At 39.1% G+C, this 23,723-nt stretch overlaps 1 protein-coding gene across 19 annotated transcripts in view; it reads right to left on the bottom strand.

Annotated features, from left to right (window-relative positions):
- LOC129751152 (TLD domain-containing protein 2) overlaps positions 1–23,723 on the bottom strand; it is a 637,530-nt gene that overhangs the window by 109,713 nt on the left and 504,094 nt on the right. For 14 of the 19 annotated variants that reach the window (XM_055746481.1, XM_055746483.1, XM_055746482.1 and 11 more), the window contains 7 exons: positions 17,186–17,750; positions 16,975–17,120; positions 16,301–16,507; positions 5,064–5,230; positions 4,010–4,045; positions 3,016–3,178; positions 2,809–2,950 (listed from right to left, as the gene is read on the bottom strand). In XM_055746481.1, the coding sequence (XP_055602456.1) occupies positions 2,809–2,950; positions 3,016–3,178; positions 4,010–4,045; positions 5,064–5,230; positions 16,301–16,507; positions 16,975–17,120; positions 17,186–17,750 (1,426 nt within the window). The remainder of the gene's footprint in view (positions 1–2,808; positions 2,951–3,015; positions 3,179–4,009; positions 4,046–5,063; positions 5,231–16,300; positions 16,508–16,974; positions 17,121–17,185; positions 17,751–23,723) is intronic. The other 5 variants (XM_055746480.1, XM_055746499.1, XM_055746476.1 and 2 more) reach the window with 4 other exon arrangements.

Genomic DNA, 23,723 nt, shown 5'->3' with positions numbered 1-23,723 from the left:
TGATTGCCCTGCAGAGGGCAGACCTCGCAATTGCGTAGGACACTCTTCGCTCCTTTCTCGCTGACGGGGACCTCGCTCTCTGCATATGTTGCTTAGCATGTAGGCAGCTAGTACGCAGGTCCGCGATTTCCGTCGTTCACCAGTAGACGGGTTGCCGAATGTCTTTCCGCTTAGCCATCCTCGTCATCGCAGCATCGCATGCGCGTGCCAGTACCCTCGTCAGGTTTTCCAAGGACAGGTTTTCCAAGTTCCGCTTCGACAAAGACGTTCCGGTCGAACTGTGTTGTCTTCCAGAGGCGTGCTTCTGTTGTCGTACCTCTTCTACCTGCCCGCGTACTTATGCCCACTTGATACTGGATCGCAAAGTGATCGCTATCGGTGAACACGTCGCTTATGCTCCAGTCGCTCGTCCAGGCCGGACTGCTGAAGGTGACGTCGATGATGGACTCGCTCCCATTCCTGTGGTAGGTCCATGTATCGCCTACATTCCCCAGGTTTACGTTCAGCCTTGCTAGGGCTTCCAGCAGAAGTTGTCCCTGGGGTTTGTAAAGCGACTACCCTATTCTACGGCCCACGAGTCGAAGTCCCCTCCTATAACAAAGGGGATCCTGCCCGTGAGACCTTCGACGATTCTGTCCATCATGACGTCGAACCTCTCTAGAGACCATCTCGGGGGGGCGTAGCAGCTACAGACGAAGATCCCGTTGACCTTGGCTATCACGAAGCCTCCAGCCGACACCATGGAGTATTTTCCTGTAAACCATATCGCGGCCAGTTTGGCTTTATCGGTTACTCAATTACTGCCATCCGTGGTCCTGCGATACGGGTCTGCCACTAACGCCACGTCCAGCTATTCCTCAAATGCCATCTGCCGCAACAGCTGGTGTGCTGAGTGGAAGTGGTTGAGGTTAAGCTGGACCGCAGGGCACCTAGGGTTGCCAGCCCTGTGTCCTCCACCGTAGTGGAGACACTTTGCATCTCTGGTGCATCTAGCCACCTGATGGCTGGCTTCACCGCACCGCCAACACAAACCACTCCTGGAAATGCCCTTGCACGCGAAAGATTTATGCCCATATTCCACGCACCGAAAGCACCTTTCCGGTTGCTCGGGGATGGCTATCTGGCAGATAGACCAGCCAACCTTGGCATACGCAAGTTTTGGGCCATTCAGGATTGTGAGAACATCGTTAAAATAGATGACAAAAATTATCGGTACCAAGTGGCTTTCCTGGGGCACACCTGAACAAGTGGAGAATTGTATTAAAACGTAATTTCCATGGATCCGTGGATCGTTTCGGCAAAAATCCGTGCTGATTGTTAGAAATGTATTGCTTCGAGGACGATGAAATCGGGTCCAAAGCAACCAATTCGAACAGTTTGGCTATCGAACATAGAGCTGATATTCCACGGTAGTTTCTTACATCTCTCGTATCTCCTTTTTTGTGAAAAGGGAACATGTAAGCTTCTTTCAAAAGCGAGGGAAAGATTGTGAAGTCAGCAAATGATGCATAAAACGTTTTGTAAAGATAGCTGGTATCCCGTCCGGACCCGTAGGTGATGCATTTTTTAGCTTTATTGTCGCCTTTAAAATGGCAGCGTCATCGAAGGAATACCGTTTAAGGTAGAATCTAGAGGTGAGATATTTCCTACTGCAAAATCCAGTTGTTCTGAGGACATGAACTAAGTTGTGAAAACGCTAGAAAATTTCTCAGCAAAAAGATTGCATATTTCGGGATCGGTATTCGCTGTGAAACCGTTCAAGAACATTTGGGACAGAAGCCCGAATTTTTTCCGCTGATTTTTGACGTACTTCTAGAAAGATCTCGGGTTGGTCCTAAAATTACTCTGTAGCCGGTGGAAATAGTTCTGGTAGCAACGCCTCCTGCTTTTTTGTATGCCGTGTTCAGCTAGCGGTATTCTTCCTTTGTGTAGAGGGACTTGTGCTTGCTGAAGTTTCGAAGAGCACGGTTTTAGCTGTCTCCAGGTGTCGCAGTTGATTAATGACCCAGGGAGCTCGCGGGTTGGAGGGTAAGCTACGTTTCGGAACACGGTTGATGATTATGTTGTTCAGTATGTTTGAAAAAGTCGCAGCGGCTGCATCGGGATTAGAGGTAAATTGAGCTCGTGAAGATACTTGAGCGAATGTCAGAAATTAGCTGAAAACCTGCGATACATTTGGGAGCCTGTTAGTAGCAGTGGTTTGAGCGATTTCATGATGGAGAAGTAGAAGCATATAGCCAAAATATATAATCTCAGTCATAGCCTAGATAACATAAAATTCTTTCTTAGGTATGACGGTTCCAGCATTTGTAACATGCTAGCCATCATGACCTCGAAAGATAAACACTAAGTGATCAGTCTCGATCCCATCTGGAGTTTTTAAAGCCTCTATTAATAAATAAATCAATCAATCAACCCATCTGGAGAAAATCGCTACTCTTAAGAGAGACATTTGGTTTTGATCACCGCACTTTTCTATGGTTTACTTTGATTGATAATTTTTCGGTGATTCATTTAGGACGAAATTAAAACTGCTGTTTTTTTTAACGTTTCGGCCTACTGAGCTTCAGCCATCTTCAGAAAAAAATTGTTTTGCCGCGTGTTTCCCTAACGGCCGTCTCTTAATATTTTAATATTAAGAGACGGCCGTTAGGGAAACACGCGGCAAAACAAGTTTTTTTCTGAAGATGGCTGAAGCTCAGTAGGCCGAAACGTTAAAAAAAACAGCAGTTTTAATTTCGTCCTAAATAAATCACCGAAAAATCATTAATCAAAGAAAACCATATGATTATAATTGTCGGTGCTTACCTTGGTCGGGCTGCCGGTTTTGGTCGTCCACTCGGTGTCCATCTGGATCAGCTCGTAGCCGCGTTCCTTGATGGCCTTCTCGTCCAGCTCCCCGTACAGATGCTGAACCCAGGCGTTCAGGAACCGGTACAACTCATCAACCCTAAAAACAGAGGATAAAATTGTTAGAAGAGGTCCGAATCTTATATATTTTTTTAACGATCTTACTTATTTTTGGGAATGCTGAACCAATACTCCGGTCGCAGTTTGTTCTTGCCGTAGGACATGACCGTTGTCGGGAGGGCCGCTTCCTGGCCCGCCTTGCGACCCATCCGCAACCGCAGATACATCGGTGGGTCCGGACAGGCTCGAGCAGGCCGCGGGATGAGCTCTGTTTTTTTGTTCAAGATTTTGGAATACGTGTGGGAAGAGATATAATAATAAAAAGAGCGGAAGTTAGTATTGAATTGAGAAAGCTCGGTAACGGAGCCCAATCCAGCAGGTGTAAAACCTGTTGTACCCCCGGATTAACATATTTTTACACACTCACACAGGTGCATTTGCCTATGAAGAAGGAACTACAACGTGAAATCAGGCGGAAATTTGAACGACATCAAAAGCAGGTGACGGTGAAAAAAACATCAACAGTTATGGGTAGGTACTCACTTTTTAGGTTTAATTTTTTTTTTCAATTTTATGTGACAATAGATTTTTTTCTTGTGAATAACAAGGTTTTGTAAAAAAGGGCATTTAAGAGAAAAAAAGGTATTCGACTACCAATATTGTAAATGCGGTGTTACCGAAAAAAATCGTTAAAAGATGCAACATTTCATTTTGAATTCAAAATCAGAAAAATGAAAATTGACGATCATGAACAGAAATCAGGATAGCATAATAAATACGTTTATGTAGTGGGTATGATTCGAAAAGCAATTTTTCAAAATTGTATAAACATCAATAACATTGAGTATCACATAGTAATGTGGATAAAAAAAATCAAGTACATTGGAATGAATCAAAAATGAAAACATATGAATGATTGAATGCGGTAAAAAAATGTACTGGCTAACTAGATTGTCACACTATTTTTAAGCTTCATATTCGGTTTCAAAACAATCTAGTCAGCCGGTTTCAATCAAAAATGGAAAATGGTGGATAATTCACAGAAGCAGAAAATGGAGTAGTTCAATAAAAACACGCTTCAAATCATCGGCAAACCTACCAAGTTTCTCTAGCTGTGGAAACAATGGCGCCCTCACTGGATTGTTTTTGTTTTTGGATTGTTTAACAGTTTGTTTGACAATTTTTTTTTGGTTTTGTTTTGGTTTGTAATGGTTTTTCGCATGTTTGGATTTTTTTTTTGTATTTGTACAGGTTGGAATGTTGATGTGTTGTTGTTGTTGATGTTGCCATAGAATAAAACAATAAAATCAGTTACCGTACTAACCATCTAAGGAGTTGAAAATCGTTTAGAGCGTAGGAAAAGGCTTAGTTGAATATGCAGAAGGCTGAATCCTAACCTTAAAATATGAAACTTAACTTAATACGCCTGTAGGCAGATTAAACTAGTCAAAAAGGTTATTTTCAAAAGAATAAACATGATGAAATTTGTAACAATATGATAACAACGCATGAAAAACAATCATAGCTCAAATTAAGATATTTTGTAATCAAATGAACACTGTGACAAAAGTTTAATAAAAAAATAACATAACATTCATTTGGAAATTCAGAATTCTGAAAGCAGAAATTTTAATAAAAAAAAATCTGAGCTTGAAAAATAGATTTCAGAATTTTTATCCGAGGTCTTGACAAAAATAATTAAAAACTAGGCATAGCTTCACTGTAAATGAGAATGACTGCTTTTCGAGTCTTTTTTTGCGAGAGTATGAGCTTTAGTAGAATTGGTGCTTGAATACAATGATTGTAGTTTGTGCATATTTGAGTTTGAGCTGGTGCCTTAGAAATTGAATAGCAAATCGGTTAGTACCGTTAAAATGCAATGAAGAAAAATAAAACATTTTCAAAGCTTAAATCCTATTTTGCTAGTAAGCACCAAACGATCTGCACAGAGCTAGTCCCTGGAGATCAACGCGATCAAGTAAGAACAAATTAACACGAAAAAAAAACTAACAGTAAAAAGTATTAAGAAAACTTTAAAAATAACTTGAAACAAGCACTTTGAACCGTAACGAGAACTCCTCAAACTTTCTATTGGAAATTTTTAATCTTCTAACAGTTTTAAAAGAAACTAGTTAAAAAAAAGCAATACTTACTATCGAAGCTGACGAACAGCGTCGGCATGTCGTCGATCGAAACCATCGAGCGGTAGTCCAGCTTGGGAGGGGCCTGTTTCTGTTTGCCGACGCCGCCTCCGGTGCTGCCCGGGGCTCCCTCCCCCGACGAGGGATGGGGCCGGATGAAGGTTCCTATCGAGGAGCGCCTGCCGAAAGGGAAAATGGCAGAGTTAATTCATTGCTCAAAACAATCGAAAACAGTTGGTCACATTCATGCAATTTTTGAGGATTTTGTTCAATCTTGCAAATTTGTTCAACATCATTGATTTTAATTAATAAAGCACAGTACATCATCGGTGAGCTAGAATCTACAACAGAAAAAAATTATTTGTAGTCGTTTTGAAAGAAAGAATTTTCTTACTATTTTTCAACGTCTAATTTATAGTGGGTGAAAATTTAACTTAAGAAATAAGAATGATTCAATAAAAACCACATTTCTTAAAGTTTACATCATGATAACGAAGCGAAAAGTAACCTGACAAGTTTTCTTTAAAGATCAAAGTCATTATCTGATGTGCTTTGCTTGTTAAAATATGAATGATTGAAAATCACCAAAATTTTATTCTACAAATTGTTCTGAATTGCTTAACGGATAAATCAAGAATAAGTTTACTTTTTTTGGACGTAGCAATTGGCGTTGAGGACCGAAAACGTGAAAAAAGGGTGCGAAATAAGAATAGCACCACTTGAGTTTTTCAACAAAAACAAGATTTTTTTTAAAATTTACTGTGTAAAAGTGTACAATAATGCTTCTACGAATTATTTGAATAGATAACTGCATTTTAAGGAGATTTCCAGAATTCCAAAGGTTTTCAAAGGTATTAAATGGGGGTTTTAAGAGATGCTACTCTAGCGTTAAGGCATTTGATATTTGAGCTGTAATTCTTTACCAAACTACTTACTTTCTTTATTAAAATCACGTGAAATGATGGAACAAACAATTGGGGTTAATTTTGAATCAGAAAAAATAGGTTGGAAATCAAAAACTTTGAATTTGTTCAGTAAACCACACTTTTTCCAGTTTCAAATCGTAGATAGCTGCACTATCTTGCAGTTAAAACCAAATTTAGTCTCAATATTGATTTTCCAGGTTTGTTTTGGCACATATTCATCATTTTGAGGTATTTTACCATCACAGTTTTGTGGAAGTTCACGCTGCAGAAAGCTTTTCCGGATTTACAAAAGAATCACCAGCACAAAAATGTACAACCGCCTAAATTCCTGCTCATTTTAACTTCCGATTCAATTGCAAATCATACCAATAATACTCCATCAAGCTCCATCGCAAAGTATAACTTTATTCTGATAATCGGTCCAAAAAATTCACTTTTATTGACCTTGATGCAATTCCATTTTTTTCTTCGATTTAGTTATCTTAGAATTTCCAAAGCGTTCACACGATAAATGTATTTATTTCTTGACCAAAATCATCCAGCACTCCTTAATTAATCTCGGATATTCGAAAATGAGCATGAATTTGGTTAAATAACAAGATAGTGCTGCTAGGATAGGACTTAAAACTAGAGAAATAGTGTTTGACTATTACCCAGTAAGCGCGTCCTCTCAAAAATCGACAGAGCATGCAAAAAATTGAGAGTTGAGTCACCGAACTTAGAATAAAACGGTTAATTTCGGCGACACTACAAAGAACGCAAGAATTCTCATTCGGTTTGTCCTGCCGAGATACCTAGAGGCAACGAATACGAATGCGTACATGCGAAATCAGTTTGAATCGTACTCTCGTACGGTGTGGTCGCACTTTATCCCCGTCTTTTTTATATGCGTGCTTTCAATCGTAGCAGTCGACTTCGCTCGCAGGCAGGCAGACACGCGTCTCGAAGAGAAACATACAAACACGATTCGGGTTGTTTTCGTGTGTTTCTCTGGAGGGCGTGTCTTAGCTTAATTCGTGGCACTCACCCAAGGTACGCGTATGGTGTGTTCCTCTCTAACGATGTGATGATGCAAAATCGCCAGAGAGATCGTTACGATCCCTCTGGCGATTTGAGTTACCTCTCTGCCGATTCAAATTTACCGGGTAGTATTAGTATTAGACATTAGTATTTTTGAATTCCAACCTGCTTTTTGGTTTCAAACTCAGCCTCAAATCTATGTTTCATCATTTTGCATCATACTTATGAATGTTAATGAAGAAATCAAGCAGTTTGATTAAGTTTCTAGCACAAATATCAATACCTTTGGAATTCTGGAATACCCCTTAAAATGCAGTTATCTATTCAGATAATTCGTAGAAGCATTATTATTTACTTTTACACAGTAAATTAAAAAAAAAATCTTGTTTTTGTTGAAAAACTCAAGTGGTGCTATTCTTATTTCGCACCCTTTTTTCACATTTTTGGTCCTCAACGCCAATTTCTACGTCCAAAAAAAGTAAACTTATGATTGATTTATCCGTTAAGCAGTTCAGAAACTGTGGAAGAAAATTTTCGTAATTTTCAATCATTCATATTTTAACAAGCAAAACACGAAGTGGTGCTATTCTTATTTCGCTCACTGTATAAGGTAGAAATATGTAAATCGAGATACTGAATGCCATAATGATGTTCATTTCACCATTTATAAAACTCAGAAAAAGATGATTCCTCAAATTTGTTTACAACCCTATAGGAGTATTCACTAGACTAGACTAGTCAAAACTGGACCAAAACAGAATCAAACGATTTAAGATTCCATAGTAGAAATCTATCGACTGGTTGGGTAATGAATAAATTGATTTTTGGCGATTTCAGTCAAGTAACAATCTTAAAACGGTTATTATTTCTTTATCCGACGTTTCGGCATTTATTATGCCTTTTTCAAGGAGTCTTTTAATATGACATAATTAATAATGTGTTTAAAAAGGTGTAACACTTACATCTCGTACCAGATCAATCATAAATAGAAGAGATTTCAAGTAAGATTACATGCAAGTAGAAAGCTCAACTTTGTATATTTTTGTTAAACATCACAGACAACTGGACTTACATTTCCCGATAAGACAGTTTAGCAGATTCAAAAAACTTACCACCACCTATTGTTACACATTTTCAAACACATAATTAACTATGTCATATTCATAGACTCCTTGGAAAAGGCATAATAAATGCCGAAACGTCGGATGAAGAAATAAAAATCGATTTAAGATTTTTTCTTGACAGGAATCGCCGAGAATCAATATATTGATTTTAGATTCCTTTTAGGCTCTAGAACAACTGCGCAAAGTTCAACTTTACTATTTTATTAAAAACAAATACTTGACAATATTGAATAAACAGTATTCACATTCTGAACCTAAAAATGTGATTTCTATAGAATTTTGGACGATTCATGAGAACAATACTTTTTCTGTCCACAAATCAGTAAAATAAAGTCTGACAGAAGCGATAAAGCAAAGAAAAAACGGAAGCAATTATCCATTTGTGTTTTGAAATAAGAATCTCACAAAATTGTTTCAGGTTTTTTTGTGTCAAATTTTGTGACATGATAGCGTGATAGTTGATCTATCTTACGCAAAAAAATTGATTAAAAAAAATCACCTGAGAAATAAGTTATGGAAGCTCAAAGTCAAAATGACTGAGTGCGAGCTTCCAATTTCTATACAATTATGAACGGTACTGTATGTAATAATTGATGGTCAAACATTTTTCAAAAGAAACAACTTATTTTTAATTTCGGTTAAAAGATGAAGATTTTCAATTTCTAGAGATCAAGATTAAAATTAAAGATATGAAAGTTAAAATCTTTTTCTGGAATCACTTGAGATCGTTACTAACATTTTTACATTGATGTTTTGGTTTCCCGTATTCTCCTAATTTGTCACTGTCTTTGAAAATTCTACAAACTAGAAATTTTACCAAAATGGAGAAAATTAAAATTTCAAACCACGAAAAATACATTTCTTGAGGTTCTTTTCTTAACCATCACACATGTCCACAGAATTGAGCCTAGGTTTTCTGAGAAAATTTTGTCACTAGTTTTTTATTTCTATAAAAAGATAAGCTTAAGAAAATGTGAGAAAAATAATTTTGAAATCTTAACACTAGAAAGACCGCACCAGTCAAAATGACTGGTGGGACGCTTTGTTTGTTGAATATCTTTTGAACACTACGCTCTAAAAATTCGTAAAAAATACGACTTTTCATGAATTTTGAATCTCTACAAAACTGGTATTTTTTATTTTTCTAGCTCTTTTAATAAGCGAGAAAAATTTCGCCATGGACACTCGGACCGTGACCAGTCAAAATGACTGGTAAAATTCACAAACCTATAACTCAAACAAGATAATTTTTTTCGCTTGCTTTTGGTTTTATTTGCAATCTACATTCAAGACAAAAAGCCTTAGTTGATTTATGGTGGGCAGGAGTGTGTCATTCGCTATGAAATTATTGATTTTCGATGCGAAGTCATGAAAATTTGTAGAAAAAGTTCTCGGATCGACCGCTGTGTGGCGCTTCAAGCACTTGACTCCCAATTTTTTTGGTCTGTTTTGTTGCTCAACTATAATAGAACTTTCTGTCAAAATTTGGCGAAATTTCATCAAGATTTGTAAAAGTTAAGTTAGTCTTAATACATGTCCATTCAAGTAATCGAGTAATTTTAGGTGATAAATATGTTTTATACTGAACTAGTATGAGTAAAAAAATATGATTTGTGTACTTATTCATTCAAATTTGAAGACCTTTTGTCTATTAAACTGAACAATTTAAATGATTTTTTTTTATATTTGATTATTCTTCATATGTTGGTTATCCACCATGGGTGCACGGATTCACCGCAGTTTCTGCCCAAGTATGTATTCACATGCATTCTTAGATTATTAGGTTCGACAAATTTCCAATTCAAGTTCCCTTACAGGTATTCCGGCACCCGTGTATAAAACTGGCAACTGATTGAACATTCTTATCGAACATTCTTATCGAACATTCTTATTATAAAAGGAAACACATCTTACCTGTCGACAACTTACGGGGTGTGAACCCTAGAGTTTCTTAACGATACCGGGAATCGAACCCAGTACACCTGGCATACCCAGACTAGACTCACGCCAGTCTATCTGATAGACCCCATTGGCGCTAAGATTTTTCAACATGGGTGCACGGAATGGCTGTAAATTCGCCGTTGTTAATTATATAGAAATAAATAGTTTTCAACTTGCTTCAGAACACAAAATATTTTTGAGTTAGATATGATAGGCATTTGAAATGCAACATTAGTCAATCGAAAAACTTTTAAGGAAAAACAAATCAATGTGTACATTTGACAATGTTGATTCATTATTTTTATTTCCACTGTTTTCCGTCGCACGACATAACTTGATGCATATAATTCCTAAAATTCACTCGATCCATGATAACCGTTTTCCAATTTCTTGAATGTTGATCAGATCTTATCAGATAAATATACGATGGCAAAAACCTGTTTTTTAATAATAAATAAATAAATTTATTATTTCAAGATATAATTGAAATATTCTTTTCCAGGAATGAAAAAACAGAGCTTAAAATAAAAATCATTATTTAAATAATTATGTCTCAGCATGAAAAACATGATTTCGACTTTGGTTAAGTTAAGATTTGTAATAATGCTTTTAAAAAAATTGCACAAAGTCCAAAATTTGATTAAAACGCGGTGAATCCGTGCACCCATAGTGAAAAACCATGTATATAACACAAATTTTCATTTGAATCTTTAAAAGTCTTTATTCTATACCTTTAACATGCAGAAAAAATGAATTTGGGTGAATGGCGTTGAATCCGTGCACCCATGGTATATTGCTCTACTTATATAAAAATATGCTTCAAAACCTACAATATCAGGTATAATTTATAGGCATCGGGTGGAAAAACTTCAGAGCGATGAATGCTAGAAAGTATCTACTAAAACAAAACTAAAGTGAAACCGTGCACCCATGGTCAATAACCATAGCCATCTTACATGTTTTTATTACTAGATTGATAATGTGTTTTAATTTTTTGATAATTATTTGACATATTCATTTTATGACATACACGCATTCGTCAACTATGCCAAACTGAGGTGATTCCGGGCACCCATGGTGAAAAAATAATTCAATTTTATAACAAAAATGTTATCGAATTAATAACAAAATAATTTCAAAAGAAAAAAATTAAAAATATTTTGATAGAAAAAATTTCCCCTTTACCAGTCATTTTGACTGGTCACGGTCCGAATAAGTATATTCAATTTGCCGGTCCTTCTAGTGTTAAGTATCTTCAGCAAGATTACAAAAAATATAAGTCCATTCAAATAATTTTTTTCGATTAAAAAGAAACTTTTTCGAATTTTAATTTTAAAAAGACATATTACACAGGTATATCATTTTACTACGCTTAGCCGCCTCAAGCAAAGTCGTAGCCAGAGAATTTCCCAATTACCTCTAGGAAATGAAATTGAAAAAACAATCTACGAAAAAAAATTTGTACTTTCCATTAAAAATATCAAAAACATCAACACCCACAAACCCGCATGCCATTTTGAAACTTGAAAAAAAAACAATTACTGAACACCAAATTTTAAAAGTATTCATTCAATTCATAATTTATAAATGTAACATAAGATCAATGAACTTTTTAATCGTTACAGTTTAGGATATAATATTAAGTCGAAAAACTTAACCAATCCTGAAGTTTCTTGTAATATAAGGCCATATTTTTATCTTGGTTTCATTCATTCCTATTAAGTCAGTTAAGTCCTCTTTGAATTTGTTTTGAGAGAAAATGGGGTTTTGGGGTCAATAGTGAATATAAATAGGGTTGTTTTTTTACTGCTAATGATTTTAAAAATGGACATACAATTGCGAAAACTATAAAAATTGGAATAACTGCAATCAAGCAGATTTTTCTGAAGATTAGTTACACTAAAAAAACGATCGAGGCTGTAGACATATCTTACGTATGCATTCAGAGCTATTCTCATGCAGTCCAAGTGTGAAATTTTAGCGTTTGAAAAAACGAAACAACTGTATATAAAGTGTGGTAGTAAAAAAGTTTTGAACAATTTAAGCTTGGTGTTGGAATCTAAGCGGTCTAAGTGCTGATGATGATCTTTTCAGAGCAGAGTAAATTTTTTGAGTCTGTTAATTTGCAAGTTCAAAATGAGATTTTTATCAAAAATGACTCGAAGATTGTTGACCCTACCAGAAAATTGAATAAGGACTCTATTTATAACTAAACTCGGTGGCTCTAAATCAGACTTGCTTCTAGAAAAAATGATGGCATTGGTTTTGGATGGGTTCATCGCTAAAACGTTATTGGCAGACCACTCTGCAAGTTTAGCTTAGTCTTTATTCTTTAATTAGCTACTAAAACACGATTGTATTCATCCGTATTGCAAAGATAAACTTGAACGTTGTCAGCAAACAGGAAAACTTGATAGCTTTCGAGAACCGAAGAAGGTCATTAATAAAAAGGGAGAATAAAAGGGGGCCAAGAACAGAACCTTGCGGTACACCAGAATTAATAGTGATAAATTTGCGGCAGATGAGCTGAAGTGGAAGAAAGAAAGTAATTCCTGGTAAAGTTTTGAGTGTGATACTCGATTGAAAGCTTATGAGAAGTCGATCAACAACATGATTGCAACTCCTTTTTTATCGGTACAATTCGTAATATCTTCCTGAACTTTGATGAGAGCTGTTTCCGTACTATGATTTGCACGAAATCCAGACTGAAATTCGCGAAGAAGATTAAAGTCATTAACATAAGCAGAGATTTGTTACTTCAATAATTTTTCACAAACCGTAGAGAGTGAACAAAATAAGCTAATCGGTCATAAATTAGACAAATCGTTGTTATTCCATTTTTTAGGTATGGGTAAGATTTTCGCGGTTTTCCAAAGAGTGGGAAATTTGGAGGTTGCAATAAATATAATAAAGTCGGGAGTTAATCAGGAAGTATGATTTTAATTAACCTTATCGGAATTTCATCAGGCCCAGTAGCATTAGATTGCATTGAGAAAACCGAATTTATTATTTCATTCGATTAAACAGTTCTTAGAGAAAACCCTGAATTTCTAAACACAGATTGAACAGGCGCTGAATCGTTTTGAGTGAAGTTAGAACAGAAATAGGAGTTGATTTTATCGGCATTATGATTGCAAATGAGAGTTATCTGGAGATTACTAGTCAAGCCCAAATTATTAATATTTTTCCACAGAATTTTATAAGGTAGGTTGAAATCTATCTTTTTCAAATTAACTTTATTCCTCAACTGCTTGAACTAAGTCCTATTAACGACAGTTTTGTTCCATTTAATTCATAAGCCAGATTATGGCTAGCTCAATTTGACGATTAAACCAATTGTTTTTCATATGTTTTTTTTTAACTTCACAGGGAAAAAAGTTTCATGAATTTACGACTGATTTTGATTGATTTTAAATAGAATCAGATCAGGATCATCGATATTAAGATATTTTCCCCATGCACTCCGTAAGCACTCATTCAAAGCTAAATTATTTCGTTCAGAAAAAGTAAAGTTCAGTGTGTAAAAAATGAAATTCGTCGTGTGGGAAACATTATGTTAATGATTTCCAAAAGTTGGAAAGTGTAAATCCATCTCTTTGGGGAGCGTTTCATTCAGGTTCCACTCACACCGTCTGTTTTGAAGAACTGGTCAAAGTGACGCTGAATTTTTTAAAGGCAATTAAACCAAATAAGTTTTTCACGCCCACGTGACATAGTGTACTTTTTACTTAAAAAAAATTACGTTGGTATTTTCTTTTTATGAGATTTTTTTCTATAGGGTACACCGGGGTTATTGGGAACGGTTTTTTGTATAGTTCAACTTAAAAAAAAATATATTTAAAAACCAGCAGAAGAATAATTTTGATAAAATTACTCTCAATGTGATGCAGAACATGGTGCTCACCAAAAATGTAGAGATTAACTTGTTAGATGTATAGCGGGAAATTTGTTATGGACTGCTGGTGTCTTCACCGACCACGCTTTATGGGGTAAGTGAAGACGGTAGATCCTCCCTTTGATTTTTCAGGAAATTTTCCACAATCTTTTGTTTACTTTGTTGAATACGTTATTTTATTGCTCGAACAGTCTTAATTATTGCATCTTTCAATAATTATTGAGTGCAATTTATGTTGCAACACAATTGTTTAAGGCCGCCTCCACTTACTTTTGGTAGGGTTTGGAGACGAAATTTTAGTATTTTGTAAATAGTCTGTTTTTTCTTAATTTTTAATCGCCGTTTTTTCTTCTAACTTGTTTTTTTGAATGTAAGGATTGTTTCAATAAAGAGGTTGTCATCAACAGCTAGCTAGTTTACGAAAAATATGCGATTGAAAAAGATGCACACCAACTGGACATCGTAGTTAAAAATTGAAAATTAACTAAAAGTCGCTGTAAACATCCGTTATTGTCGGAATAGTTTATCTTTTATACACGTTGCTTTTTTTTTAACTCAAAATTAGGTATGACCGAGGTTCAAAACATAGTTCGATTCTATGAACTTAAAATTAAGTTACCATTTTCTTCCTTGCGATGGTTCAAAACGGAGTTCGAACTGCGAACTAAAAACTAATCCCATTCGTGCCAATTTTTGCCGAACCGTATTTCAGGTAGCTACGAACAAAGGCATTGGAAAAGTTCAAATTGGAATTCGGTTATCGAACTTAGTTTTGAGCATGCTCGTCAGAATTTAGTTTTGCGATTGCCCCGTCAAACTCAAAACTGAGTGCTGCCACTAAAATGCTGTTTTGGTCGTGGTCAAATCATAGATCGATTGTATGAATTAAAGTTGATTTCTATCTTTCCTCCTTGCGATGGTTCAAAACGGAGTCCGAACTGTGAATTAAAACTCATCCCATCTTATCCAAATCCTGTTGAAAAAATGTGACATCCAAATTTATAAAGCAATAGCTCAGTTTTTTATAGATTGTGAAATCGATTTGTAATCAGTAGTATCATAGATTAATAGATAGATTAATATCATTTTGGATACCCACTTGGCCAGCTGTGTATCAGAGGTTAAGCCAAATAAATGTAATAATAATAAAAAAAAAAACTAATCCCATCTTTCCATCGGCGAAGGAGCAAAACTGAGATCGATCTAATGAACTAAAAATTGAACCCTCTTTGTGTATGTTGAACTGAAAGCACTCCTAGCAAACACGAAATCGCATTTAAAATGATAACTCAAGTCATAAAAAACGTTACTGCGAATCGTAATTCCAGCTAACGCAAGTAAAAGGTCGTAAAAATTGTTACTCGAAGTTGTACTAAATGGTTTAAATCGGATATGATAAAAAGTCCGCCATGTTTGCAGATTTTGAAGACGATTTCGTTCCTTTGCTTTCTCCCGCGTGGGTCAAGTGAGAGAACAGCTTTGTGTTTCTCTCTGCGACCAGCAGTGCAACCAGATTGTTAAAAATCAGATGGTGTATTTGCAAGAATTGCCCAATGACAGAGGCAGCAAATACTGTCGCTGGCAACGGTTTGCATGCGTTTAGAGAAAAAAACTGGTGCTCTCTTGCATTTTTTCAGTATGTATGAATATGATGTTCTATATCGTCCAAATCGTATAATATTACCGCTTTAGCCAGATGTTGAAAATATGTATGCATATTGCCTCCACTTTGGTAGGTAAATGCTGTTTTTTCGAGTTTTATACGATCTTTCTATAATGTATATGAAACGTATAACAAAGTGGTTGAGAAATATACCTACAAAAATGTTTGCTGGGCTTAGCGAGTTCGGCTGCCGAGCTGCATTTTGAGTAGCTACGAATAAAGGCAAGAAGTTTGAAAAAACCGTGCACAGTATTGTTTTAGTAACCATCGTCCCTAATTACCCCGCTTCTCAATTTACCCCGGTGTACGTTATACTGATAATTTTATCGACATAATTGAAGTCATGCATATATCACTGAAAGGGTTGATAATAGAATTATCGATTTTATCTCAACGGGATCACAACATCTAAAGCACATATAGAAACATCTTCAAATTGCAAATACCTGAACCTAAAAACTTAAGAATCAATATGTAAATTGAGCACAGTCTATTATTACTTCGAATATTTGAAACATCAATGATTTCACTAAGTTGTGGTAATTAAAACCAAAATTAACTGAAACATTATTTTTGAATAAAGACTATTGGCATAACTGGCAACCGAAGAGAGACTACTGCTGGGGGACCTAATTGAGTGTCGACACGATTTTTTGTTTAAATTAGGCATCGTCTCTTACCCGGCCGCGGCACCACCGATCGGTGCCGAGAGAACCCCTTGGAGATGGGGATGATGATGATGCTGCTGCTGATGGTGATGGTGGTGACCGGCTAAGGCCCCATCATGAGGGGTCAACGGTGGAACCGGTGAACCGCCCGAATCTTCCGACGGGGTTTTCGATAGGAATAGATTGCCCCCCAGTTCCGAAACGAGCGTTATGGGCGAGCTTTTGTGGGTTTTGAAGCAATTCGTTTAAAGGTAAATTTGACAGGACATATTTATTAGGGGGTGCGATTGGAAGCGATATATGGCAGCGATTTACAAACCGAAATTTTTACCAAAAAATAAAAATAAATCGTTCTCTGTTGTGTGCTGTTGTTATGAACACGTTCAGGGTTTCTGGTGTTGTCTTAATATTTAAATCAAATGAAAATTTTAACTAAATTTCCTTTTGAGAAAGTAAACGAAATTCTAGATTATTTCCATCTACATTTATAATCCACTAAAAATGGATGACAAATGATGAGAAAACTATCTTATAAATAAGTCAAACTTTTCAAAACATTCTCATAAAACATTTGGTAAATTAACGAATAACATATCCATGTAAAAATAAATCAATAATGATTCCAAGGATTTTAAAACGATTCATGGAATCGTTCAATCAAGTAAATATTAAATGATCACACTTACCTTGAGAATACTTTTGAAAATACACTTTGATTTGAGTCTCCAGTGTTGGGAGCGGATTCAATCGAGTCCGATTTGTGACTAGTGCTACCTCCTTCGCCGGTGAGTCCTTCCACCCAGGCCAGCGGATACGAGAGCCGCTTTAGCATCTAAAAATGGAAAGTTCACATTAGAAAAAAAAAAATGGAAACATGTGTGTCGATATTGGTTTTACCTTATTTTTCTTGGTTTCTGCGCCCTTGTCCAGTCCACCTTGGGATCCATGGGGGTCGTGTTCTTCGACGCTGAAACTAACGCTAGACGTTTTCTTCCTTCCGGCACCGTCCACCTGGCTGGCAGCAGAAAGGGAACTGTGCTGCGATGAGGCGGCTGTCGAGTTCCTCGGAGAGCTGTCAATGCAACTGGTCGGGGCAATCGTTAACGGTGGGACCCAATCGTCACTGAGCACGATGTCGGCATCGCTATAGGTCTTTTTGGATGGGTTCGGGGCAACAACCGGAGCCGGTGCAACTGCCCCGGCCGCTGCTACTCCTCCGGCCACACTTCCGGGCAGCGAGTTGGGATCACGAATGTCGATGCCAGAATCGTGGCAGGACTGCTTAACTAGCTGCCCGTCAGCGACGTCCTCGCCGGCAGCACCACCTAGAATAGGAGCAATCTCGGCGATCGGAGCCACCAGGCCCCCTACGGAACCGGCCGTCGCTGCACTTCCGGTGCTGACTGCTTCCTCATCGTCCAGCGATCTTCGGGATGAAGTTTTATTGCAATTACATTTTATTCTATGGGTTTGGTAGCGCACGGATACGCATTATATACGGTGTACATACGATTACACGAACACATTACGAGACACAAGGATGAGAAACAAAGACGACAAATAACAAAATATAATGAATTTTGAGCTAAAAATTTATTAGAGTTTATTTTAGTACAAACCACCTTGTCCAAAAGTCATGCTATTAGTAGTTCAAACTGCCAATTGTAAGGTAATTTCGAACCCAGAAAAAAAAAATCTGCAACCAACAAAACAACCTATTGTGTATGATTAAAAGTAAAAACACCAACAATCACCTTTCGATCCAACAACTTTTGGTCAAAGTATCTTAAGTCTAACGATCATTCCCTCTAACGGTCTTCCAGCCAGAAAGCATTGTCAAAGTCCAATAATTAAAGCGTTTTTTTTATCTTGGCTATTTTTTACGACGTCAGAGGCCCTTCAATTGCTGAAAGGTTCATTTCGATACGTGTAGTATAGAAAAAGTTCTGCCACATGGAGCCCGAGATATTAGACACTAATTTTGAAAACTGTTTCAAAGAAATCGAGATCGCTGTAGACATAAGGATCGACACATTTGGCTTTGAGTAAATATCTTTCTTCTTCAGCCTATTAGTAAACCAGGAGTGAGCGAGCATTTGCATTTGTATTTGTTTATTCAATCAACAAACCAAGTAAAGGTCCAAATGACGATTTAAAGTTACACAAAGTTTACATCTAACTAGCGATTTCTCGATATTCTTATAACTTGTCTTCCGAAAACATCCCTCGAAACGTCAAAGTTGAAGAGCTCGGAAAAGCGATTGAACGTTTTCATAACACCGATGAATGTCCTATTGGCTCCATAGTTGTTCAATCGAATGGGAACATACAGTTGAAGGTCTTGGTTTCTCAATCCATGGGGTCTCAAACTAAGAGGAATAGCTTCCAGTAGCGTGGAACAATCGATTCAAGATGTCAGTAGATCGGGGACGGAAGAAGCTCGTGTTGCATTTTTTCGGGCTTGAAGAGTATCCATGTCTCCATGAGACGACATCGATGTTCGTAGCTTGGCATGTGGAACGGGTCTTGCCAGTTAAGGTGTCTGAGGGCATAACGCAATAAGCGTCTCTGGATAGCTTCGAGCCGCTCGTTGCCGTTGGTAGTAGGGACACCAGACAGCTGATCCGTATTCGAGGATGGATCGAACTATGCTGCAATACAGGCTCTTCAGGCAGTACACGTCCTCGAATTTATAAGCCACTCGAAATAAAAATCCGAGGCTTCTAGAAGCTTTATCAACGACCTAGAGTTCGTCATTTACTGCGATTCAGAGGCAGGCAGTTGATGTCGCACCACTCAATGTCGTCCTGACCGTTTATGGTGTAGAACAGTTTGAGATCATCAGCATTACAAAGTTTCGGGCCGTCGAGGAGTGAGAGAACATCGTTTATTTTTTTTATTTATATAGTATTCCGTCTCACGACATAACTTGACGAACGTAATTCCTAAAATTCACTCGGTCCATGGCAACCGTTCTCCAATTTCTCGGGCACCCCACGTTCGCCAGATCACGCTCCACTTGGTCTAACCACCTCGCTCGTTGCGCCCCCACTCGTCTTGTTCCTACCGGATTCGTAGCGAACACCTGTTTTGCAGGACAGTCGTCCGGCATTCTCGCAACATGTCCCGCCCAGCGTATCCGGCCAGCTTTCACCACCTTCTGGATACTGGGTTCGCCGTAGAGTCGCGCGAGCTCGTGGTTCATCCTTCGCCTCCACACTCCGTTCTCCTGTACGCCGCCAAAGATGGTTCTTAACACTCGTCGCTCGAATACCCCGAGTGTACGCAGGTCCTCCTCGAGCAATATCCAAGTCTCGTGCCCGTAGAGAACAACCGGTCTAATAAGCGTCATATACAGGTTACACTTCGTGCGAGGGCTAAGTCTTCTCGACCGCAGTTGTTTGTGGAGTCCATAGTAGGCACGACTTCCGCTGATAATTCGCCTCCGGATCTCACGGCTGGTGTCATTGTCTGCGGTCACCAGTGAGCCGAGATAGACAAAGTCTTCGACTATCTCTAGCTCGTCGCCGTCGATCGTGACCTTGTTATTACTGGACAAGCGGGTTCGGTCGGTCTCGGATCCACATGCCAGCATGTACTTCGTCTTGGACGTATTAATCATCAACCCAATCCTTCCTGCTTCGCGTTTCAGTTTGCGGTAGATCTCTCCTACCGCCGCAGATGATCTGCCGACTATATCAATCGGCAAAGCAGATAAGTTGACTGGATCTGTTGAAAATCGTGCATTTCGCCCACCGCTCGTCGAATAACACCTTCTAGCGCCACGTTGAACATCATGCAGGATAGACCATCACCTTGTCGAAGCCCCCTGCGCGATTCGAATGAACTCGACAATTCACCCGAGATCCGCACCCGAGAGAACATCGTTAAAACAGATTAAGAAGATCGGTCCTAAGTGACTTCCTTGGGACACACCGGAGGAGACGGAGAACTGGCTGGAGAGAGTGTCTCCAGTGCGAACTGTCTATTTACGTCCAGTTAGGTAACTGCTGAACCAGCCAAGTAAAGGTTCGCAGAATCCTAAGCGTCCAAGTTTATCAATGGCGATATCGTGGTTGACCTTATCAAACGCTGCTGACAAATCGGTATAAATGACGTCAATTTGAGACTTAGCAGTAAAACTTTCGTGTACATATGAGATGAATGTCAACAGGTTAGTTGTCGTGGAGCGTTTGGGTATAACAGCGTGCTGATCATTTGAAAATTTTTGCTAACAGTACGAGAAAATCGGATCCATGACGACTAATTCGAATAGTTCGGATATTGCACATAAAGCAGAAATTCCTCTATAGGTGTTGATATCTCTCCGATCCCCCTATTTAATGGACCGGAAACATGTAAGCTTCCTTCCACAGTGAAGGGTAGGTGGCCTTGTCAAGAGAAGCTTGAAAGACGAGTCACACAGGAGTCAGTTTAACAGGCATTCCAGAACGATTTTGGGTTGGAATTGAGTTTACGTTTTACTCGGAAAAGATAATTTTGGTAACAAGCTTACTGGCTTTTTTATCAGCGAAGTTCAGTCTTCGATATACATCCTTAGTTTGGGATGATTTGGGCTAATGGTGATTTCTAAGAGCATATCTCTTCGTCGTCTTCAGTCGACGCAATTCTTTCGTAAACCAGGGAGTCCGCAAATTCCCGGAAGTCATGCGCTTTGGCACGTGGCGGTTGATAACGTTATTTAAGATATGTGAAAAGGTTTCGGCCACAGCATTGGGATTCAATAGATCGAGTTCAGATTCCCAGCCGATGGTGACCAGTATATGGGAGATAACATAGAATTCCGCTTTCTTGAAGTCGAGACAGAAAGGTGCTGAATTTTCGACAGAAGCATGCAATCCATTGACCTCGAGCAAGACCAGTAAAGCTGGATGATGCTGAACCGCCTTAACGAACGGAGCAGGGGCCGAATCAATGGTCGGAACACGAGACCCTTCGCTAGCAAAGCAGACATCAAACATACGGCCGTTTCCGTAAGTAGCTCTGTTAATTTGACGCAAGGTTGCCGTACTCAGGGAGTCTAGAGAATGTAGAGCGCACAGGATCCGGGAGCACTGTTGGAGCACCACTTCAAACCGGGCATATTGAAGTCACCAATAGAATATTGTCTTCTGGGCCGTAGAGAGAACTCACGTTAGATATGGGATCAGGGTGCAGGTACAGCACGCATACGTAGAGTTTTCGGTTGCCAAGATCGATGCAGGTCCACACAAGTTCCAAGTCGTGCTAGGAGTGATCAGAGTCATGAAAATTGGATTTAACAGCAATTAAAACTCCACAACGTTATCTGGTCAAAATATCTAACTCACGTTTCCGTGAAAGCGACGACGTCGTAGCACGAACAAAAGCTGGCGAGCAGATAATCTGCTAGACAGGAGTTTTTACCCCCGACATTCTGGTAGTACATGGTGAGTGAATCATAAGATTCCATTGCAAAGCTAGAGTCTCGAACGCTGGAAGGGGAGGAACCATTAGGCGGAGGAAAACGGCCAGTATGGCCCACTTGCCTGAGCTCACAGGCTGGAGAACGCCTAGGCCACAGACGAATCCAGGGCCGGGACGACTGATGACGTTGACGAAAAACAGCACGACTGAGTCGAAGGGAATAGGGGTCTCCTTTGGACCTGATACGTTGCGTCCCGGTGATGAATACGCTACGTTTGTTGAGTAAGCAAGCGTAGCATGTTGATAGGCGTCAATGGTAGAAACAGAGCTACCCAAGGACCGTTGTAGGTAGAAATACGCGAGGGATTGGTTCTTGAATTCGAAAGGTACTTGCCTGTAGAGGCGATCTGGGGAGCCGGCATCGTCATCACAGACGAACTCAGGGCCGGGACGACTGATGACGCTGGCTGAAAATGGGGGCCTGGGGGGGCTGAATTCGAAGGTCTTGGAGGTCCCCAAATGGCCAATCTCTTTGCGTCCCGGTGATGTGACCCAAGTCGAAGTGGGCTGGTCGAATCGTAGCAAATTGACCGTCGGGATGAAATCTGTTGCAAGGTGAGATCATGTCACGGGCATTGCAAGTTCTCAAACAGAATGAATACTTGCCGTTGAAAACCGGTCGGAGAACCTCGTCACCGCAGTCAAACTCAGGGCAGGGACGACTGAAGACGTTGGCAGGAATTAGCACGACTGAGTCGAAGGGCAATAGACGACGGAAATGATTGATTCGTAGATCCGAAAAAATTGTAGCAAGCACTCGTTGTCTTAAAACGATGGACTTTCGATGTCAGCAATCATTGGTGTGGTACAACCAGTGGTGTAGAACTCCCGGAAGTTGAAGATGGAGTGAGCGAGGTCACAGGAGGAAACGGAACACTGACTGACTATGTAAGTGAGGCGAAGCAATCGTAGATCCTCTTCAAAGTGTGGCTCGCCTAGATGTGTATGAACCTAAGCTACTCTAATCTGACTGGGAAGAGGATCTGCGATGGCTTCGCCTCCTCTAAACAGTTAATCAGTGAGCCTAGCCATAGTTTTCTCCGTACAGTAGTGAGCTTTCTACACAAATTGCCCTCCTCATACATTCTTCACCACCTTTTCACTTCTTCTACTCGCTTCATATATCCAGCTATATTCTTCAAAATATCTTAAAAATTTCTCCCTTAGAATTAATTCTCGCCGCAATGCCATTGAAATATTACATGTAAAGGGTGATACGGTCAAAGTTTGGTCAATATCAACTTGACGTATTTCTTTCAATTTCGCAATTAAAAAACTCGAACACCCCTTACTTTGAAGGTGTGTATGTGTGTAGAATGTTGCTCCTATTTTGGTTTTGGAATTCACTCTTTAGTTGTCAAAATGCCGTCGAAGGAAGAAGAGCAGCGTATCAAAATTTTGCTCGCGCATCGCGAAAATCCGAGCTACTCGCACGCAAAGCTGGCAAATCACTAAAAGTTGCCAAATCAACCGTTACAAATGTAAATAAAGTGTTTGGGGAACGTTTGTCGACAGCCAGGAAGTCTGGATCGGGGGGAAATCAAAAACCGAAAGCCGCTGAGACGACAAAGAGAGTTGCCGGTAGTTTCAATCGAAACCCCTAACCTCTATCTCCGAGATGGCGCAAATAAGCTGGGTGTATCGTCTACAACCGTGCATCGAGCCAAAAAATGAGCCGGACTCTCGACTTACAAGAAGGTAGTGACTCCAAATCGCGATGATAAACAAAATACGACGGCCAAAGCGCGATCCCGGAGGCTGTACACGACGATGCTGACGAAGTTTGACTGCGTGGTAATGGATGACGAAACCTACGTCAAAGCCTACAAGCAGCTTTCGGGACAGGAGGTTTAAACGGCAAAAGGAAGGGGAAAGGTAGCAGATATTTGCAAGCACATGAAACTGTCAAAGTTCGCGAAGAAATATCTGGTTTGGCATGCCATCTGTACCTGTGGCTTGAAAAGCAGCA

This window comes from Uranotaenia lowii, chromosome 3 (genome assembly GCF_029784155.1).
Source record: "Uranotaenia lowii strain MFRU-FL chromosome 3, ASM2978415v1, whole genome shotgun sequence".
NCBI lineage: Eukaryota > Metazoa > Arthropoda > Insecta > Diptera > Culicidae > Uranotaenia > Uranotaenia lowii.
Note: the sequence above shows the minus strand (reverse complement) of the source record. Positions and strands in the feature narration are given on the sequence as shown.